This window comes from Vanessa atalanta, chromosome 16 (assembly GCF_905147765.1).
Source record: "Vanessa atalanta chromosome 16, ilVanAtal1.2, whole genome shotgun sequence".
In the NCBI taxonomy this organism is placed as follows: domain Eukaryota; kingdom Metazoa; phylum Arthropoda; class Insecta; order Lepidoptera; family Nymphalidae; genus Vanessa; species Vanessa atalanta.
In genome coordinates, this window is record NC_061886.1 from 6,561,640 (window position 1) to 6,585,352 (window position 23,713).

Below are 23,713 nucleotides of genomic sequence, written 5' to 3' on the forward strand. Positions count from 1 at the left end.
TATAATTCAGTTGTCGGATTCAAGGCTTTTATTTTCGTGAGAAATGGAATTACCGGCCCGGATAATAAAGGGTGAGCGAAAACGCGACAGAATGAGATGTATTGCGTTCTGAATAAATAGGAATGGGCGCGAATCGCGTGATATTGGATGGTCTTTAGTCACATTTTCCGAATTGTGAATCGCGATCAAACTGTCGATGATCCTTCACTTGTTGTTCATAAATAATTCGCTTCTTTCTCATGCTAGATATTATTTCTTTTTGTCTCGGAAGTACCTTCTTAAAAATATTTTCGAAAAGCATTCTTAATACATATATTTTTTTATTTTATTATTATTTACTTGGTGATAGGACTTTGTGCAAGCCCGTCTGGGTATGTACCACCCATTTTTTCATCTATAAAATACACCCAATCATTAGATATTCAACCGCCAAACAGCAATAATCAGTATTGCTGTGTTCTGGTTTGAAGGACGAGAGAGCCAGTATAACTACAAGGGATATAACATTTTGGTTCCCACGGTTAGTTTGTAAGAATTTGTTAATATTTCATACAGCGACAATTCTAAGGGTGGTGGTGACTTGATGGTCACTTACCACCAGGTTGTCCATTTGCGTGTCCGCCTACCAATACCATAATTAATTAATACATAATTTTGCAACAGTTCATTAATTAAAAATTGTAATTTACCACCACATACGAGAACGTAAACCCCGTTTTATGAGTGTCTAAAAGTTTTAAGTATTACACATAATGTTTTATGTAATTGTTTACATTTGTCGCCTTCAATCTTGGGTTAACAGATCATTAGTAATGCCGGAGGTTTGTCCCGAGCACTTATTGTCAGTTGGCCCAAATGTTACTGTCGGTTTTATCTGGGCGTTACAGAGAGTTACACGTCTTGTACACGCTGTTTTTCTAAGTTGAAAAGAAGTTCAATGGTGACTTTAAAAAAAACAGTATAAAATATTTTTACTGAGGTTACTCATGAGATGCAAATGGCAATCCAAGTACAAATCAAGGCATTCAATTAATATTTTTTTATCTATCTATACTAATATTATAAATGCGAAAGTCGTCCTGTCTATCTATTGCTCTTTCACTGCCAAACCATTGTACCGAATTGCATTTGATACAAAGCAAGCTTAAATTCCAAGGAAGGACAGACATGTAGGTTATGCCATATTTTTTTCATATTTTTTATGTCTAATACCTGACAGCCAACTCCTAAAACGCGGGCGATAACTCTACTACGACAGCGTCATACGAGACGCTCTTACCAATTAATGTTAAACATTCAAAAAATATATTTCAAAATATAATAAAAACCTAACAATGACGTTATTGCGACTACTCAACCCAGATTGGGTTTGTTATGTTATTACAAACTTCCATTTACTATATTATTCGAAGTTTGACGCCGACTCATGACTTACCGATTTGTTAGATGATATAATTTTTCCAAGTCATCTATAATAATCTTCTGGGAATATACTTACTGATTTTGGCATGTTTTTCCCTTTAGATTATTTTTAGTGACGTTCTATAATTATATTATTATCTTATTTCCCTTGAACCTTAATTAGTAGGAACATGATCGAAACGACATTTTGTGGCAGACTACGAGTAGGTATAATGTCGACAATACACATACGTACTCATGGATATATATATTTTTATTACATGCAGGTTACGCTGTACGAATGAACGCAATAAGGAAACGAATTATGTATTTATGTATTTAAAAAAAAAAAAACAACTTTCTTTATTATTGTAGATACATCGTATTTAAAATTAGTACTAACTACATTCTTACAAAAATGAAAAAAAGTATCTTGATATCAGATTGTTTTTGCATGATGAGGCAACAGCCAATATGAATTACGAATTTATTTAAGACCATAAGATAAGTTTATAATAAGTTTTTTCTCATATGATATTCCACTGCTGGGCTAAACCCTCCTCTAGTTTTAGTGAGGAGAATGTTTTGGTTCATATACCGCGATTTAAGATTAACGTGTGCTAACCACTGGATTAATTTATTTTTGCAACTGAATATTTAATTACAGATGAAACAGATATGAATTATATTTATTATTATTAATATTTAATAAGTTACTATATAGACATATAAATGAATGGTCCTTATATTATATATAATATCTCTCGAAATATATTTTATATAATTCATGTTTTCTTACATTGCTCCTGGTTGCTGACATACTTATCTTAAATTCTAAACTTACCACTTAGTCCGCAAAACCACAACCATCGCTTAGCACATATTCTCTTAACAGGACAACGCAGACAAATAGAATACTGTAACTGAAAACTAACACTTTTAATATGTTCATTAGTCATTTATATTATTTTATAAACGTCAGTGTCGTGTTTACGTTATTGAATAAATACGTCCCTAATCCAAATAAACAAATGAAAGATTATAAGATAACTTTAATTCAGCCGAGATGGCCCAGTGGTTAGAACCATGCATCTTAACCGATGATTTCGGGTTCAAACCCAGGCAGGCACCACTGAATTATCATGTGCTTAATTTGTGTTTATAATTCATCTCGTACTCGGCGGTGAAGGAAAACATCGTGAGGAAACCTGCATGTGTCTAATTTCAACGAAATTCTGCCACATGTGTATTCCGCCAACCCGCATTGGAGCAGCGTGGTGGAATATGCTCCAAAACCTTCTCCTCAAAGGGAGAGGAGGCCTTTAGCCCAGCAGTGGGAAATTTACAGGCTGTTTGTTTAATTCAGGTATAATTTGTAAATAAATAGTTCTTCTGAACTGGTGTATATATTCTGTATTTTGAGCCCTGATATGAGTTCCAGGATGGTTGAAATTTGAACCGGTAGTTAGCGTAGAAAACGTGTTTATGGATTTTTGTTATCAAAAGAAAATAAAATAAAAAATAAATTAAATTCTTTTTTCACCCTTACAAAGTCAGGACGCGTAGCTAGTAATAATATAAAATTGATAACGTCAGTTTCCGCAGCATTGAAAATCCTCGGAAAAAATGTGTTAAATGATGCGTCTCTAAATTATCTGACTTAAAAAACATCGGAAGCATTTCCTTTGTGAAGATTAATTGGTTTATGCTCAAGAGTCATTAGTCTTTTTTGCGATCACGCAGTTACGATTGTCTTAAATTGATTTTGGAGACAATTAATTAAATAAAAGTCTTTTGTTTCAAAAAAAAGTTTTCTTTAGAAAATATGGAAGTGAAACTCTTCCTTAAAAATTACTTGGTATAAAACTCTTTATTAAAATGAAAAAAAAGATGAAATGCTGAAAGTACTTCACACTTCAATCCGCAACGGAGCACCGTTGTAGCATCTCCGCCACATTAAAAGAGCTTCAACTGCGGAAAATTACTACAAACTCTCACATTAAAGTTTTTCTTCTTGAGAAAATTCAAATTTTTTATAAAAATATTTTGTGTATACATCGTGAATATAAATAAAATCCTGTACTTGTTTAACGAAAACAATTAATTATTGAAAATTTGCTTTTGATTTAATTCGGTAAATAGAATAGAATTAGCAAAATATTATAATAAAAAATGTCGTTTTCGGAAATTAATATATATATAGACGTAATAACGAAGGTTAATAACATAATACCATAGTGCATACATTATAAATAAATATTGAAGTGATTACAAATTATAAAGTATGCTGACATCTTCATTCTCAAGGGGAAAACTAGCCAACTGCGCAGTTCATAAGACGCTAACACAAACGTACTCCGTATTCCATCACTCACATAATCCGTTAACAAATCTGGTACGAGAGTGTAAACACTGCCAATATGGAAACTTTGTTGAACCCTTTAATTGAATTCAAGACCTCAGGATCGGCGGCCTAACAATCTGAACGACGAGGCAGTCATTAAGAGGCATAAATAATGAGTAAAGGATCTAAAAACAATCTCTGCAACAACTCGTTAACATCCTAAGCGAGTTATTAAACTTTCACACTGCATTAGCGGTTCAATTCAATATTCCATAAAACGAAACGAAATTAATTTACTTCAAATATATATAAGCAATTATGATAAACTAAAATTAATTTTATTATCAATAGTATTTGTTGGAAAATGAAAATATACTTTAAATATATATTGAACATATTTATACAATAATGCATCCGTTTTAAGACTGTGTATTTTGCTTCGAAAAATATACAGAAATAAAAATTATATTGTAAGACATTAAACTTAAAAATAATATATGCAATGCAAATTATTCAATTCAAAAACAGTACAGTGAATAAGTCGTAGGAGTAACCTGTATTATGACAACCATTGTTCTGATAGAGGCGTGGCTGTGTCCGCCTCATTCAAATATCCGACGCCTTTTATATTTCTACAAAAGATCAGCCTTAAATTGCACACTCATTTATAAATATAATATGATCAGCTTATATGCATGCCAGCTTTTTTTAAATAGGAAGGCAGACTGTCAAGTGCGTTTCTTGATGGGGTAAGTGGTCACCAACGTCCATAGACTGATACAGAGATCGACGATACAAGAAAAAAATACTGGTACTGTAATAAATATTTACCATTCCATACATTGTCAATGCGCCACTTACCGTTGAAACTAGGATTAAATATTCTTTGTACCTTATGTTCACTAGTTTACTCACCCTTTAAGCCGGAACACAAATATGCTGTAACAAAATGTAACTCATTGGTGGTAGAATGTCCTGGACATTTTGAAGTTTTATAACCTGGCAGATGGTTTTTTTCTGAGTGGTATGTTGTTGGTGCCTCTACTGGCTATTTCAGTGCTCCCGGTTTGGGGACAGTATCAGAGACAGGGTCAGAGACGCAGCTGCAAAAACCGAAGCCTGCGTGACGACTCTATGAAATATATATTTCGTGTTAAAACTCAGATTGACTTACGAAATTATTGTAATATCTGGCAGATGTAATCGATACCAATTGTCATGACGATGCGTTAAACGGAATAGAAGTTAACATGCTATAGAACCATTATTAGTAGCGATTCTCAACAAAATGATAACACACGAATGTGATCAAACACTAGCAGTATCAGATCAAACCTATAACATCTTTATCTTAATATACATATAATTCTTCTGAATCTGATGAGTGGCTTAGATTGGAATAAAATAAATAAAATTCTTATTTTGTAAGCACGAAGTTCGGACGGGACTAGTTATTTATAAAATTCATAGGTAAAACATGACCAAGAAAAACAAAATAATTTAAATACATTATCCTATGGACAATTAAAAACTCTGTACATAATTTTATCAAAATCGACGCCACGCATTAGGGTACTCATTAGTTACAGTTATAAAACCAAATCCCTCAACCTTACCCTATATTTGGTTTAATTATCATAAATCTGTACCATAAAACCATAAAGTTTCGTATTAAGCGGACGAGGTGCGTCTTGATTACTTGGTAGCAAGGCCCGAGTCTGTTACTATACGAGTATTTATACCCCGGGTATTGAACAAACACAAACACGAACCAGGGAAATACATTAGGGAAGATACTAATTTGCCAAAATGTTGGGAGACAGATTGTTTCGAATGATAATATTGAGAGACTCAACGTCCGCTATATTATTTAACTTAAATATGGCAACATGTAAGTCAATTAAGTCATAAAAAAAAATCTTGTTAAAAAAATTACTTTTGAAAACGTGACGTTAAAACAAACAAGAACTTAAGTAACAAAATGTAACGTACATAATAAAAATCATGAAAAAATAAAAGTTTTTTTTCATAAAACACGTTAGTAATGAAACTTATAAGGTTAACATTAATCTAAATTACTTTATACTTCCGTTTAATTAAGTAATATCTTTGCATAGAAGACACCAGTTTCTGCTCTTAGTAATAGCGCGAAAGGCTGCCCAGTGATTAAAATTTAAATTAATTTCATACGCTTACTGAGCTCTAAGATAAATTTTAGACATTGTTCTTATTTTTCTTCTTTATTACAATCTTTAACGTAGTCACTTTCTTGGGCTTCGTCTGTGAGATTCTATCTTACGACATTGACTTCTAATATTTTTAGAGGGTGTGCAAATATTGTTGCACTCTTTATTCTCTCACTTTTATAATTCAATGAAACGATTATCTAACACCTCCGAAGAAAGGCCATCGGACTTATGAGCTTGTAAGGGAGTAAAAAAGACACACCAAGAACTTTCCAACTTCAGATTGCTAATTAGATTACCTTTGACCATCTGGTTCTGGATTAATATAAGCTAGTCATTGACGTTATTGACGCAGGAGATCTTTAAATGATAAACGCGCTCTGGAGTGGAATTGAATTATGTAGAATTCTACCTATTAAAAAATATTTTATGGCCTCAATAAGGAGATGCCGTTGGATCGTTTTCAAATCTCATTCCTGCTCCAATGGCGGAAAGACAGAGCACATCTCAAATGGTAGAGCAATCTTGTAACCCACATCCCTCCCAAGCACGCACGGCAGCGCGTGTCTATACCAGCTGCTATTCACAAGGCTAAATAAAACAAACAGATGTGGCCACCACCTCACTCTTCTCTGTTCTAGGGCCACGCCCTATTAAGCTAATCGATAGATCAACGAGGTATGTTAATAATATTTCAAAAAGGTGCACACTAATTTATCGGCAATGATTATTTTATTAATTAAAAGGAACCATAGCTTACTGTGCTCTCAGAGACGTGTAAACACTAATAATGTAGCAGTAAAAGGTATGTAAATGTAAAATGTATACTAGTCATTAATTACTTTGTTATATCAATATTCGTTACGATTAAGAAGCAATTTTGTACTGAAAAAATTTTAAATAAACGCAGTATAAAGCACCTGTGCAGACACAGAGTTCTTGGCTAAGTGCCAGTAGCGACTTATTGGTAAGTAACTTTCACAATGAAACCATTAACGTAAAGAAATTGCTCGTATTAAATTTGAAAAATGTGGATAAAATAAAGAAAATATTTTTAACTGCACGCTTGCTCACTCGACTTGTAACTTGACGGCCCTAAAAGCTAGCACTATACTTATTTAATACTGATACTCAAATGGTCTTGCCAGCAAGTAGAAGAAATCAAAGGAATTTTAATTTTTTTTGTAACAGTAAGTAAAATATTTTTTAGTAAATGAGTGTTCAAAATGGCGCCAATATCATGATTCGTAAAAGTCCTTCTGCAGTTATTGGTGTTTCTTAGCCATTTCTATTTGCCAAAGTAAGTCCGTAGTTCAATATATTTTCTACTTATATTTTATATGAGAATTGAAAACGTAGTTTCCTTTTTAACTTTGAACTATGTTAACAGTAGTTAAGCGACTGTAAGTTATTAGAAAATTTTTCGAGAAATTCCACATATATTTTATTATAAAGGTAATATGATATATACTATAGATAGATTTTAATTTCATTACCTTCCTTATTTTAATTTGAGTGCTATTGAGTATTTTATTGTTAGAAATTATATACCAAGGCCCCAACTCCAACATAAAGAACCCAAAGAACCCAAAAGAAGTTAGATTATATTTATACTTAAAAAAAAAATGATTATGTACAAAATCAGTTCAAAATTATTATATATATTTTCTAATAGTTGAAAAACACTTTATACGAACAATTTATTTGAAATGAATGAAAAGTCAAAATAATGAGATAAACTAAATGGAATAAAACCTACTTTGTATAACCTACAAGTAAATTAATAATGTGAAAATTTTAAGCATTATGTTGCCACGTTCAAAATTCTTGCTTTCATCTTTCCGTTTAATTAAATTAAAAGAGAAAACTGCCTACTTAATGTGAAAATCCCGAGTTTTGTACAGACTTGATTGCGCATTTGAATTTTCACATTTCCGTTTAACTGAATGTAGTATGAACTCTGAGAATTTATGCATTTATAAAATATTTTTAATTATCCTTCGATTTAATAACGAACTGAGTTTAATTATATTGAGTGATTCTTTTATCTTTATTTAGTATATAGTAGTAAATTCAATCAAATGCTAGATTTATATTTATATTTACTTTTTAGTGGATTTTTAATTAATTTTATTTACATTAACTATGAATATTTTAGCTAGCCTTCTAACTTTAATATTGATATTGTGATATTTTAATTAATAAGTCTTAAGTAAAATGTATTTTATGAGCTACTTTCTATTTAATAATAATATACTTATTTTTATTTGGTGGTAGAGTTTTGTGGAAACCCATTTGCGTAGGTACCACCTACTTACTTACAGTTCGAAGAGTGAGTGAGCTAGTGTAACAAATATAAGTGTTATAACATCTTACTCTCATGGTTGGTGGCACATTGGCGATGTAAGGAATATTTAATATTTCCGATAGCGCTAATATCTATGGGCGGCGGTGACCACTTATCATCAGGTGGTCCATTTGCCCATCCGCCTACCTATATCATAATAATAAAAAAATAATAATAAAATTATGAATTTATTAAAATACACACATATGTACATCACATTACTATAATTATAATTAATATTTTACAGCAAAAAACCCACAACACAGTATTTTAAATATGTAAACAATAAATTTATTAACATAATGAATTGTTAAGAAATTATGTTAATAAAGTGTTGCGGGTAGTTCTAGACGCAAATTACAATGAAAAATAATCGTTCATTCAGAAACGTGTCGGGGCTTAATTATTGTCTCCTCGGGGTGTTCTGTAGTCCCAGTAACAATTAATTAATTATGTAATAAGATTTTTTCATTACATAATTGACGTAATTTTAATATGATTTTAGACGATTTGTGAAAAATACTTTATTTAAAAATATGTATTTTTCCTGTAGTTTAGATATTGAGCGTGTATATATATTAGTATCGAGGCGCATCTGTCTGTCTGGACGGAAGGATTTTCGATTTTCTTTATCAAGAATCACTCAGTAAATTTATGTAGTCATTCTTGAGGAAGGTTTATGTGTATAATTCATGAAAGGTAAATTGTACACAAAGTAAATTGTCTGAAATATGACGCTATCGTTCGTCGAAAGTGTGAAAGTCATGCCGATTTGGAGCTTCACTGGCGTGCGCTGCGTAACCTAATAAAGTTACATACATACATTACGACATAAGCATTTTATATACATTTATGCAAAGCGGTAATTACATCACATGAACCAACAAAGTTAAATTTATGTTAAGCGCATCAAATCAAGCTGTAAGCTCAATAAACTGCATCATGGAAACTAAACTACAGTTAAAGTATTCCCAAGGAGAGTGAAATCAGAGCGGCCTTAAGTCTGCGAAATTCTCTTTATGCAGTTTGTAGACTACGCTGACCGTACATACATAAATAATGCTTATTTTATTATTATTATTAGTAATATTATATTTGATTAATTTGATATGAATAATTTTAGATTATATATTTAAAGTTAATACGTTCATTTGAATACTCAGAACAACTAACTCGCTTTATTTTAAATTAAAAAATAGAATTAACTTAATGCACTCGGAATAAATGAAATCAAATTAAGTTAATTAAAACGGAATCCTACTGTATTTGCATGTTATAACGAGTTCACGAAGAGTAGCTATTAAATAGTAATTGATTACTCTGTTTTATATGATCATTGCCATTGCAAACATTTAAAAATAGAACATAAAATTGATCATAATAATAAACAAACAAAGTAACTGTTACGTAATCGTATTGAATATAAAAAGTTAAGTTTTAGTTCATTCAAATAAAATAATATATTATCTGTGACAAATGTCAAATAATCAAAGGAAATATGATATAAGAAGAGGGTAATATAATGTTGTCTTAGATTTTCGCGATTATTACACATTGTAATAAAACTAGTTTTTAACGGACCACGTGTAGTTTTCGTGACCACGAACACTGCAAAGTGCTCGAAAGGTCGGGATGTTAAAATAATTAATATACGCGATTAAATCCGTTAAAAACTAGTTTTATTTCAAGAGGGTAATATTCATACGGCTTTATTATAATTGTCAACTGATGGTAAGTGGTCACGTTCTGCCATATAATTTGGCCCTGAAAGAAATATTACCCTTTCCTTCATCACCAATGCGCCAACAACCATGGGACATTATATCCCTTATAGTTGTTATTAGTGTTGCATTGTGCAAGCCCGCCTGGGTAAGTATGGTCCACTCATCAGATATTCTACCGCCAAACAGACTGCTGTTTAGCAATACTGACTCAATTTTGTTGTGTTCCAGTTTGAAGGATGAGTGAGCCAGTGTAACTACAGGCACAAAGGAGATAACATCTTAGTTGCCAAGATTGGTGGTGCATTGGCGATGTAAGGAATGATTAATATTTCTTACAGCGCCATTGTTTATGAGCGGTGCTGACTACTTACCATCAAGTGTAATTAGTTAAACACTGTTTAATCTTCGTCTTTCAAATGTCATATGCTGATAGAAAGAGAGAAATAATTGTTTAACTAAACAACCGACAAACAAGGTTTATATGTAAGACTATTAGATAGATAGACTATTAGAAGACTATTACATAGATATTATTGAATTCTGACTATAATTTTAACTAATATAATAAATTGCCTCGTTGGTCCGGTTAGTTTATACGATTTCAGTTCATATTTTGGCCTCGAGTTTCGTATCGGGCCAATAATACAACTTTGCCTCGGAAAGTACGTTCATTATGAATCCTGCACCTGATCTTTCTTCTACCATAAACTATTGTCCTCCCATGGGACTATGAGAGATAAACTACATGTTGCGCACACTCCTGTGCATTGTAATATATTCTAAGCTAATATAGTTGCCTAAAATTACGTATTAATTTGAGATTAGCCGCGGGCGTTACTTTACCAGAAAGACTTCAAACGTAAACGAACTTTGTTACATAACATTGCATTATACTTAAATATCTGATAGAAAATGTATTTTAAAAAACTTATATAAAATTAAAAAAAAATCTATATCACAAATCTAATAATGTTTTTATAATCCTACACTCTGTAGTGCCCTTGTCCTTAACGACAATATTAATTTCATCAAATGAAAACAGTTTAAACATGGTAATATCGTTCCTGTTCACATAATTATAGAACACGTAAAGTAAATAATTGAGCGTAACTGATACAAATTCTTGTAGGAATACTTTAGATTAGAAATCCGATTTGAATTCTCAATTGTTATCTCGTGCAGGAAAACTCAGCCTACGTGATTTTATGGTATACGATTTTGGGCAATACATCAGATACCAAAATTGTTTTCTTTATACATAAAAAAATATCGTGGGTCGTTATAAAATCTTAGAGCTCGAGACTCCGCTTAGAATTTTAACAGCGTAGAAATGTTCACGACAAGTACAGATAAACTTCAACCGCTTTGTTTCCGACTCCGAAAACTCAATACTAAAGCAAGACTTTCGATTATTTAATAAAATTCCGCACTTACTTTACCATTTAACCCACTAAGGTTACGTTTAACGTAGTAGCTGAACGTAGTATACAATATAAGACATTCCACTTTCATATAATGCAGCCGATATCGATATGATATTTGCATTGTTGGATAATAAATTGTGTAACTTGCAAGGTCCTTTTCATCGACTTAACAAAAAGCATGAACATCTGGTTAGACTGTGACAAAGCTATCCAATTTTAAACTTTCGTTTCGTTTTCAATTGGCTTCTCGTATAAATGACCCTTACGACATTATATTATGTAATTACTCCATATAACTATCTTATAACATTTATCCAAAATAAATATAATGATTATAACGGTATTCACAAAACTGTAGTAATAACTTAAATTAAAGATGAATATCTCGCCTTATGCAATGTTTCAACGGAAGGTTCTATAACTCTTTATGTATAGGATAAATGTTCTTCTAATCGTGAGAATTTAACGGACTATAACCATTATTTTATTTTACAGGTGAGAAAATGAGAGTGGTGCTCGTGTTTAGCAACTGAAGTGAAGTGAAGTGTCCGTGCTGAGTTGAGACGTGAGGCGAGGATGCGGAAACGGCGCGTGTGACAACGAATCGACTCGAATGCGTCGAGGCAGCGTGTACAGTGTGAGCGAGGGCGTGGAGCGGTGCACCTGCACTAGGTGACCTTATTATACTATTGGAAAACATATTCATTGATAAACCTTAACATTCATTTCTAGTATTATTCTTACTTTTATAAGGTTCACATACTTTTTAGACAAAGTTTTTACTTTTACCGTCTGGTTAGGTTGCACTTAATCACATATTTTTGTTATTTGAATTGACACATACTTTACGTTATTATTGTTGATTGTGAGGTTAACTGCTAACTGACTGTGAAAATGTCTTTAATATTGCTGAAGTTATATTAAAGTTTATTTTCGTTCGGTACGAACATGTAAAACCAACTAAAATTTAAGGAAGTTTTACTAGTAGAGCAGCTTACCGTTTTAGAGCTTTTAAGATCCTATTTCAAGTTATAGTCAAAGGATGTATTATAACTTCGGACACTGCTGCTTTGCGCCATATTATATACTAGTTTCATCCACCCGTCGCAGAGTTTAATTAGCAATGCCCCTTGACGCAAAACATGAAACGAATAAAATCAAGTTTAATTGCAACGCTTTATTTAGTATAAAATATAAAAAATATATATATATATTTGAAATTGTCTTTGTTCCATTTGCAAAAGCCTTTATTAAACATAAAACACCTTATTGCCTCCACTGGTGACAGGTGGTTCATTTTTCACGTATATGATCAGAATTGTGATTCAACGGGAAAATGGTGTAAGCATTCTTGTCACCTTTCCAGGCGGTCGTATTTTTGTACAATAGCTTTTATCAATTTGAATTTAAATTTTAAATTAATAAGTGAATGTATATAATATGAAAACATAACATAATTTCCTATTCTTACGTCACAAGTTTCATCTATGCTTTTATCTATAGTTTACCATAAAAATACTTTATTATGTCTTTAAAGCGTTTATTTTATTCACATTCCAATTGAGCAGTTGTTCCAAGCAATGCGCTAATTACTTTGTAGGAATTGTATCACGTCCAAGCGCTTACCTGTTGCTTCTCACAATTCATTAGATATAATCCAACATTTTACCTCGTGGAAAATGGCTGTCGCGTTTTAGTCACAATAAAATTAATAGCTTTCTCGCTTACAAAGTACTATAAGTGCCTTTTACAAAATACATTGAACATTGCTACAGATTGTCTATAAAAGCAAAACTTTTTTAATAACAGCTAAACTGCTTGGTGTGAAATTGATGTTACCTGCAATATAGTGAGCGACGATATGAAATACTTGACAACTAATAATTAAAACAACAATATACTTCTTTACTTAACTTATATTAAGGTGAAGTTATTCGTTTTGTTTAAACGCGCTTATCTCAGACTATAAGCGATTATATAGCGATTTCTATATCAACCTTTACTATTACAGTAAGTGTCCGGTTGGTAAGTGGTAAGTTAAACAACGTGAAATATTTTTGCAAGCTGTGTGGTTTTGAGGGTGAGGATACCCAAACAATAGATTTCGATTCGTTATTTTGTCTCACAAAATATCTGCTTATTAACGTTAATTTATAGAATACATAGTTACTTTGGCCTTTGTATATTAACCACAATTGTACACAACCAGGTAGCGCGGGTGCGGGCGCGGGTGCGGGTGCGAGTGCAGTCATGGCGGGTTGATGGAGGCGGGCTGGTGGTCGCCGTCACCGTCGGCTTCACCGCCGCCGCCGCCCCGCGCCCCGCCGCCGCGCTGTCGCTGTAGACCACTTTCCAACAGCTACAACTGCTTGCCGCACTATGGTATGACCTTTTTAAATGAAGTTTTAAGCAAACTCGTTATATTATTATTTCAAAAAACAAAGGCATCAGCCCGTCATCTTATTTTTTAATACATCACCAATCAACGATTTTTACTAATCATATGTGCTCGAGTCTGACACGAATGGCTTTGTATAGACAGAATCGTACACTAGTGAGGATGTCAAAACAACTTAATTTAAAGTCGTCGTAAACGGAGAACATTGTTAGTGATTTGTCATAATAATTTAGACGGATGGCCGGACCTGGAAGATGAGTCAACAGGCGGCGCTCTGCGGGAAAGAGAGCTGCGATCTCTCCACCGCACCGTGCCCGCACTGCGTCGTCGTGAACTCGACACTCGTGCTATCAAACACCACTTTTATCCTGAAGGCGGATGGGGGTGAGGTTCTATTATATTTGATTCTACAACTAAATACCAAATTGTATTTCGTAAACTTTAAATAAAATCTAAATTTTATTTTATTTCGCTACAAATTTACGAGAATGAATGACTGTAATTGTAAATGATATTATTTTTTTTTATCTTTCATATTTTCAATTATAAAATCAAAGTAGAAATAGTAAATTTTTATTAATTTGCCGTAACTAACTAGTTTTACACCCAATAAATTTATAAAAATGTTTGAAGTGTCAATCACTAAATGAAATAAATATTTTGATAGGTTTTACGTTAATAGTTGTCCAAAAATAAAGCTAACATTGATTAAACATTATTATAAAAAAATATATATGTAGCCTCGGGACGCCCGGCAGAAGTGATAACTTAAACAATCTAAGTTGAACTATTTAATATTGAAATTGTTTAACTTGAGAAAAGCATAGGCTATTACTTTTATTTGATGTATATATATTAATATGTTTTTATTTATAAAAAAAAATATTGATTATAAAATACATTTTATTGTTGGTTCTTGAATATGTACATTACAATTTTGTATAGGTATGTACATTATCAGTATTATTATTGCCTGCCTACCGCTACCGTATGCGGAAAAGAAAAGCAATAGGTAAAACGGAATCATTTACTAGTTTCAATAGAAACAAAGACTAAGTTGAATTTCAAACAAAATGTTAAATCCTGAAATATTATAAATAAGTATAACACAGAATAATAATTAAAATATAAACGAATATCGTTGTTCATACAAAGATAAAGAGACATATAATTACATTTCGCTGTGTATATTCAATTACAAACCGATACAAAAAATAAATAACATTTTTGTGGTCAAGATATTGTTACTCGTAAAAGTAACTCGATTCTCTGTAAAACTAAAAACGTAATATCAGAGTCAACAATAAATGTATCTTCGAGCTGAAGAGCGTAATGTCCACTTCACGATTCCTTTTAACATTGTCTTGGGCTGGGTTCTGACCGCTCCTTGAAATAAATGTTCCTATTATTTATTTTGGTACAATCGTAACTTGTTATATAAAGAGAGAAGCATGATTTCATTTATTTAATTTACCTGACTAAAAAGGTCACACTTGAGTATTGATTTGATCATTCAGTTCGAATGAGTTAAAATGTTCGTTGATATATCGTAGTATTCTCACATAACAACAGTACAACTTGCGCTATAAATCTAGCTGGATCGTTTGTGGTGCTGCATTCCTCGCGCATTTGTTGTCAACTGGACTTCAGCTAGCCTACGGCGCGCTGCACGTCTACGCGCTTCGTCACCTCGGACCCGCCGCCGACCACGCAGGTGAGTTATAGCGTACATAGATTTATGTCCACTACAGCGGCTATAATACATTGAGGAATAAACATGTATTTACATATACATTTATTTTATATGCAACAGGTATTTCAACACGAGAAAAATATTTTTTTTGAGTTAATATAAACATAGTTATTTTTTTTTTTATATTATTCATATTATCGCACGAACAATTCATACTCAAACTCAAATTCCTTTATTCAATATAGAAGCAGTACACTTCCTTCCTTTCACTTCCTTCACAAGCGTTCATTAAGATTTTTTTTTTTATTTGGCAACAAAAGCATTTTTGAACGCTTTCTGGGATTCTGTTGTAATTGTGTAACTTATCATAAGTATTTTTCATGTGTTTTACACTGTCTTACGACTATTAAACTATTTTTACTCGACTCCCACTTCATTTATCATTTGCTGCAACCTTCGCAAGTAGTCAGGTATACGTTCACGATCCCCATTGCCCCAATGCCAGTAAATTATAACAGTAAAAATAAACCTAAATGTTTATCGATTTTGCAAATATGATTTTAAAGGGAAGGTACAATTCCGCAATCTTAAAGTTCAACTAAAAATCCTATTTAACATATAATTATTTTAAGCATGACAAGGGAAAAAAGTATGGTCATAATATGTCGATCTGTTCAAAGTATCATTATTTTTAACACATCAAGCCCAATGAAAGTTATATCTTATTGAGATTAGAAAAACGTAATGCGCGTAAAATACTTTTCGTGGAATATAAAAAGACATTATATACATTATAAAAAGTATAAGTTGAAAAAATTAAAAAGTTTTTTAATTTCGGTTTATGTTATTTGTTCAACAAAAGGCATAAAGATGAGCCATAAAATCATTTCTGGATTTTTTTTAATCTGTACTAATATTAGAACAACGATAGTAACTTTGTCTGTCAGTCTGTCTGTTACGCTTAGCTATATTCAGTTCTTCAGTTTAATTCAGTAGCTATAGGTTTAGCTACTGAATCGATGACCCGACCTAGGCTATTTTTTCTCCCTTTGTGAGGATAGTGTTGGTGATAAAGGGTTGTATGAGGGTTCTTGAAGCATTTTCATCACAAACTGAATCCCAAACGGCCGGCTAAAGGTTCATCCCACACAAACACACACACACACACACACGCACAAACACACACGCTTAAACATACATGCAGAGAGAACACACACACAGACCCATACAAATTATTACACTATTATATTTTAAAGACTTGGCAAATCTCTTTATTGAGTAACGTATAAAATCATCTCATATTTTTTTCTCTAACTTCTACGATTTATATTTTCTGACGATCTAGTGCTCCAGTTCATCTGTATTCCAATTTCCGTGCATCCAGACTACCATAATGTGAATAGTACTGTCATTATCGTTCGTCTTTGTGACCGTCGTCGTATAACAGTTGATGAAGTCTAGATAACTTACTACAAAGACACCTTGAATTTTCATTATATCACTTCTTTAATATAAATGCGTATTTGAATATATTTTTTTACATGAATTAGTACGAGGAATGGAAATATAGTCATTATATTTTTTATATTGGGTTTTGTAATATTTCCTACATATTTATCGGTGTCAAAACAAAGAAAACAATGAAGCAGTACTATACTGAGAAAAACTCTTCGAAGCGAACTCGTAAGATGTTGAACTTATGATGACAAAAATATATCGATGCCGTAATAAATATAGTCAATGTTGTCATCTATACATATAATTAAATTGGAGTGTCTGTTTGTGATATTAAAATAACCCGTTTTTACTAAATGCATAGGTTTTACAATTTTTTACAATTTTTGTGTCTGTCTGTCTGTCTGTTTGTTCCGGCTAATCTCTGGAACGGCTGAACCGATTTCGACGGGACTTTCACTGACAGATAGCGGATGTAATATAAATTAACTTTTAAATGAAGAAGGGGAAGTTAGAATACCATTGCGTACTGGAAAAAAATATTTAGAAACTCGATTAAAAAGAAACAAGAAAGGAAAATATTTTTTTTCGAATCTGAGTATATTATATTTAATTTTCGAATATATTTGCTTTATAAAATTTAATTATTCGTTTGTTTGGCATACCTGTATACATTGAAGCATTTATCGTTTTCTAAAAATGTTTATCGAAAAACGGGAGAGTTTTTATTTTAATAGATAATTTTATTGTAATCTGACTTATTAAGAAATTGTTATTTGTTAAATTACTAGAATTGTTTAGGTATTTGGACGTAATATAATGTCTCTGATGCTAAAAAGAGTTTAAATTAAACAAAGAAAAGCTGGTGATAAATGGAAACTTGAAGAATATAAGGATACATTTGATATTTAAAAGTAAATAATGTGCAATAAACAAAGTTTAGTTACATCTCAAGAAGTTAAAGTAAGGACTTAAATAAATATATACAAATTGAAATTACAAATAATTTCTCTACAAATTATGATTTCAAGAGCTGGTGAGATATCTAACAGAATTTCCCCTTTGAATCGCAATTCAAATTCTCTTGGCGAAAAACGAACCAGTCCTTTGCCACAGCGAAGGCAATAAATAATACGTATTTTTAAATATTTCAGAATTTAAAAGTGAGATGAATACATTTTACTACTACAAAATATTATTTACATTAAAGTTGCACTAACAAATCCTTTCCAACAAGAAGACTACGAAATCAAACAAACTTCCATTTCTTTCTAGTATGCACTTTTATATTCCTCGAGACTCGATCTCACAATGAAACTGATAACACGGTTAAAATTCTTATTTATATTATATTACGATAATTTTATGTTCAAACATTATTGATTATTTATACGATTCAACGGGGAAATGCTGCTAGCATTCTTGCTACCATTCCACGCGGTTGTGATTTACATAGTAACAAATTTGAATTCATAATATTCTTCTCTTATTAATAATTTCGTGCAGGTCTACGATAGACGGGACCGAAACGTATCCGCAATTCGTATGTATTCGTATCGATCGTTAAAATATAATGATTTTTAACCGACAACATATTATAATTCGTATAATTAAGATATTTCAAGACGTTTACGTGTGCGTTCAGAAAGCTGTGTAAAGAATAATTCTTGTTAGTTTTCACCGCCTTTTATAGAAAATATAGAAGTTGATGATAATAATCAAGCTTATAAAAAAAATATGTGAAAAGTAAATGATAAACCGTGTTTGTTTAGTTTAATTTATTTCACCCGAGCGAAGCCTGGTTTGCTTCTAGTTTGTATATATTTAAAGACTTAATATTAACAATTATTTCCATATAATAATGAAATATGTTCAAACAAATATATAAATCAATATACACACTTATATAATATACATACATATGTATTTACCAGCGTCCTTTCAACTCGTTTATATATTATACAATTCAAAATCTTTTAATTAAAATATTGAGGCTACGTAACATTGAGTTGGCGCAAGCGGTGCAGCCTTATTCTCAATATTACGCTTCTACTAATTACTATTCATTTCAGGTGCAACTCCATCCGTGTAGAATATTTATTTTTAGAATTGAATTTCATTCAGTTTGTAATAAAAATAAAACAAACACAACATCTGATACAGCTATCACTGTAACAAACTATGTTTCCAGGAAATCGAACAATACTGACAAATATCCCAGACCACGATAACCATTTGGTTCCTATATTTGTCATGAAAGATAGTGTATAACAATTTCACATAACAGCTGCTCAATTCCATAGTGTGAAAACTGTAGAAGTTACGAGTATTATCACTTGATTGAAATACGTTTTTTTTTAGAATTTTCAGTAATCATTTCAAGTTAAGTTGAAAATCCTATTTTATAATAAATATAAATTATATCAAGATGTGATTATATCAATGATTACAATCAATGATGACAAAAAGAGGGAAATCATTATTTATTTAAACACCCACTAAACCATGCGTATAAATAAGGAAGCGAAACAATATTACTATTATTAAAATTAATTAAAACCTCTGTTCTGCGCACCCTAGAATGTAATTGTTACACTTATGTGTTGACTTAATTTAATGCCTTCAACCAAGTGCCATTAAATAATAATTAATGATCTTAATTCAAAACCCATAGAAGAAATTCTAAGATTAGTTATTAATTTTAGATAATGTCCACCCCGGTTCGTGAACAGGGTTGACTTATTGAATTAATTTCGTAAGATTCACGTCTGGTTATGAATATTAAGGGGTTGAAGTATTTTTAGTTATAAATTGCTTTTGCGGCACAGAGACCGAGGACACTCTATTTTATGTTTGCTTTGACATCTTAATTAGAACTTGATTATAACCAATTTAAAATAGCCCTTGTCAGGTTATCCGTAATAGTAGCTTATAACTACATTTACCTACTGTAAAATTAAATGAACTGTTATACACACAAACGTAAAAAGGACCTAATTGTTAAAAAAATACAAAGTATAAAACGAAGTCGTTTTCTGGTTCTCTCTATATTTTCACTAACCAAACCACTCAAAGGATTTTGATCCGGTGTAGAAAGGGCGAACTAAACGACGGGTTTTGATCCAAAAACTATTTTCGTATGCTTATATACATAAAGAATTCTTTAAAGAAGCATTTATTTTTAAATTGCATCCCTGTATCATGTGACAGAATTTCAAAACTGATATATTTATCGTAGCAATTTGTGATTTATTATTTCTTTATTTAATACTAATTAGCTTTTTATTATAAAAAGGATATATGCTTAACCTTACATTTGAATTGAGTAAACTATTTAAGCCAGATTATCCTAACCCATATTCTATTCAAATGTACTAATCCATCGTTTAAGTCTAAGCGCATAAGTAAGTGGAGAATAATAAATGATCCTCTCCCACAACAAAGCAAACATATTATTTATAAGATATAACGAGCACTCACCGCTATTGTGTTAAATGAAACCCTGGAGCAATGACTCAGTTGCTTCGGGTCCAGACTAATATTACAACTGATGTAAGTTAGTAAGCAAACGTTTTACTATAGAGCAATTAAAATTCTTGTTTGAGTTTATAATCGAACGGAATGATAATATACATTTTTAATTAATAGGTAATTTATTATAATTAAATCCAACCAATTTTGCAATACATACGCATGTAATAATTTTTCTTTTAATTGATGATACTTTTTCGAATTTGGAACATATTTTTTATTGGTGTGTGTTAATTTTTATTAAACACTAACTATGATTATTTTTATTTTTTTAAGGACAATTGACTATGTTTTTTTTATCTGAAAGATTAAATAATTTATTTCTTATTTAGTTTGGGCGGGTGCAATCTGTGTGGGAGTCTCGCGAGCTGCTGGCGCCCTCGTGTCGGCGAGACGGAAGTCGCCAAGGCTCGCTGCGTTGGTCGGAGGGCTGTTGCTGCCTTTAGCTTGTCTCTTCACTTCCTTTGCTACACAGCTACATCAAACTCTCTTAAGCTATGGTACATAAAATAATGTGTTGCTATTATAATTTATCATGTCGTTTAACCAGTTTATTAACGGCCACATTAAAAATTTATGTTAATTTCGAAAAATATAAAAAAGGAAAAATGATGTTGTAATAAAAACACTATTCAAAATATTTAAATCAAGCATCTTTTTCAGGTGTCGTTCTAGGCGTAGGATGCGGGTTAGTACGCGAGGCGGCCGGTCTCGTGCTTGGCACGTACTTCAGGCGTCGACGTCAATTTGTGGAATTAGTGGCGCACACTGGAGGTGGCGTTGGCATCGCACTTTTTAGCGTCGCATACAAGGAAGCTGTGGGGTAAGTATTTTGTTATAAATAAATAATACAACAAATCGATTCATAGATAATGATGATAATAAGTAATCGATCAGAAGATGACATACTTATCAATGTCTTTTATAATTATTTTCTAATATTAAATATATTTGACAGGAAATTAGGTTGGAGATTAGGACTGCAAGCGGTGACGGGTGTGTTAGTGCTAGCGTTTTTTCTAAGTGCCGCTTACCGCAGCGCCTCCCTCTATCACCCGCAACGAAGAGCTATCTTACACCTTAAAAACCAACGCCGGAAGGTGAGCGCGTCCTGTTTATGATGATAGGGATGAATATATTTTGATAGAAGGTGGCTTTGTACATGCTCGTCCGGGCTAATTATTCTGGATTGTATATTCTACCGCCAAACAGCAGTACTTAGTATTGTTGTGTTCCGGAATGAGTCAGAGTAACTACAGGCAGAAAGTACATATTATATACATATATACCTTCTGCATTTGTATATAATGGCCAACATAAAATATTGCATGAAAATTGACATCTAAAAAAATCGTTTGCAGGTTAAAGAAAAGAAAGGCCTAAAACCGCCCCCTTTCATCGATTTAAGCCCTCTTCACTCCCGATCCGCTAAAGTACTTTTACTATCAGCCGGTTTAGCAGCATTTGGACTTTACACCCCCGTATTCTTTTTAGTAAGTAAATCTACCAATTATATACATATGTACAAAAAAGCATTTTTTTCTAAAATATTTTTTTTTTATATTAGGCCTTGCAAGGGTTCCAGGAAGGTTTAGAAGAGAGTGCATTAGTGTTGCTTCAAACATTTCTTGGATTTGCTGCCGTACTAGGTTGTGCTGGATTTGGACTCGTGTTAGTTCGACCATCAGCCCAGTGTCTTGTTTCAAAGCAATACTTATGTCAAACGGCAATGCTAGGAATAGGTACCGATTATATTTTTAATATATTTTTTTTAAAACTAATATTTATATTATATTATAATACAAATTTCTGCCTACTTGCAGGAATTTCAATGCTCGCATTAAGTAGCGTCGAAGGTTATCACGGATACGTACTTTTTGCATGGATGTATGGCTTATGTTTAGGAGGGTTTCTATACTCGATGAAGATGCTCACAATGGAGCGAGTTCGGGGAAGACATTTCACAAAAGTTTGGAGTGAGTGGTATTAACAGTATTAAATTATCTGTATTAATCGAACTAAGAAGTAATTCACATTATTTTACCAGGTTTCGTTCAAGGCGCCGAGGCAATTCCTGTTATTGTCGGCGTACCAATGACAGGTTATATCAACCAACAAGCGCCGAGGGCAGGTTTTTACTTCTCCACAGCTGCTACTTTAGCTGGGGCTCTCCTATTATTCTTTGTAGGTTTCTCAAAACGTGATCCGGAACCTCCTCCGCCGGTTCCGGCTCCAACAATATCGGAAGCTTGCTTGTGTATGACGCCGCCTCCACGATGTGAACCGGCCTGGTGTGCGTGCAGCGCTGGGGGAGCGACTGCGTATTGCGCGTGGCCGGGACCGACTTGCTCATCCCGTCTGCCGAAGTCTCTTTCATACGCCGCGCCGCTTAATCGCACTTGTTGTACACCGCATTACCCCGAATGTTGTCGTCGCGCAGCGCTATTGCGGCCGTCGCGCAGCGTGCCCGAAGGTCTCGCACGTCGTGGAAGTACGTTCAGTCGTTCTGGATCCTGCAAAGCTCCTTGCCATCGTCGTGAACATCATCTAATAGAACAGATCACTACATCTGTATGATACATAAAATTCGTCTTAATACATTTTTTGAGTGATATCTTTAATTATTGAATGTACGAGTGAAATAACAATAGATATTATTGTATAAAATAATGAATTGTAAATATTTTTGTCAGTAGTTATTTGTAATTAACGTCAATGTGATAGATCGGATAGCAATAAACAGTCTTATTGCGAGAGTCCCAACCAAGTAAATAAAATAAAATCTGCCCTATCCCTGCAGACATGTTTATTTTAGGAAAGGAAATTTAAAAAAAATATGAGCGTCTTTCTTTTGATCTACTTAAAGATGATTAATTTTATGTTTTCGTTACAACCTTCTTACCTTTCTCAAAACGTTAATTATTATAGATAAAAGATCTCTTTTATAACTCCTAAAATTCTTAATTCTAGCATATTTTGTATTCATTGACTATTAAAATAATTACCAATCTTACGAAAAATAAACATTACATTTAATTTGAGATAAGATTTATTTATTGAAACCTTTTGTTAAAATTATATACAAAAATGAAATCACATTAATATTAAAGTAAATGATAAATATTAGTATACCCGTACTATTGGTGAAATAAACTATGAATATTTGGTACAAATAAAAACTATTCACTCTAATCCAAACGTGTCATTATA

General features: G+C 32.4%; 1 protein-coding gene across 1 annotated transcript in view; it reads left to right on the forward strand.

Moving 5' to 3' along the window:
• LOC125069821 (monocarboxylate transporter 4-like) overlaps positions 1 to 23,480 on the forward strand; it is a 61,880-nt gene extending 38,400 nt beyond the window's left edge. The window contains exons 2-12 of the mRNA XM_047679403.1: positions 11,922 to 12,098; positions 13,636 to 13,808; positions 14,058 to 14,208; positions 15,420 to 15,538; positions 20,836 to 21,003; positions 21,167 to 21,326; positions 21,462 to 21,603; positions 21,865 to 21,996; positions 22,071 to 22,245; positions 22,327 to 22,479; positions 22,551 to 23,480. Coding sequence (XP_047535359.1) covers positions 13,688 to 13,808; positions 14,058 to 14,208; positions 15,420 to 15,538; positions 20,836 to 21,003; positions 21,167 to 21,326; positions 21,462 to 21,603; positions 21,865 to 21,996; positions 22,071 to 22,245; positions 22,327 to 22,479; positions 22,551 to 23,080 — 1,851 coding nt within the window. The 5' untranslated portion in view covers positions 11,922 to 12,098; positions 13,636 to 13,687 and the 3' untranslated portion in view covers positions 23,081 to 23,480. The remainder of the gene's footprint in view (positions 1 to 11,921; positions 12,099 to 13,635; positions 13,809 to 14,057; positions 14,209 to 15,419; positions 15,539 to 20,835; positions 21,004 to 21,166; positions 21,327 to 21,461; positions 21,604 to 21,864; positions 21,997 to 22,070; positions 22,246 to 22,326; positions 22,480 to 22,550) is intronic.
• The last annotated feature ends 233 nt before the right edge of the window (positions 23,481 to 23,713 follow it).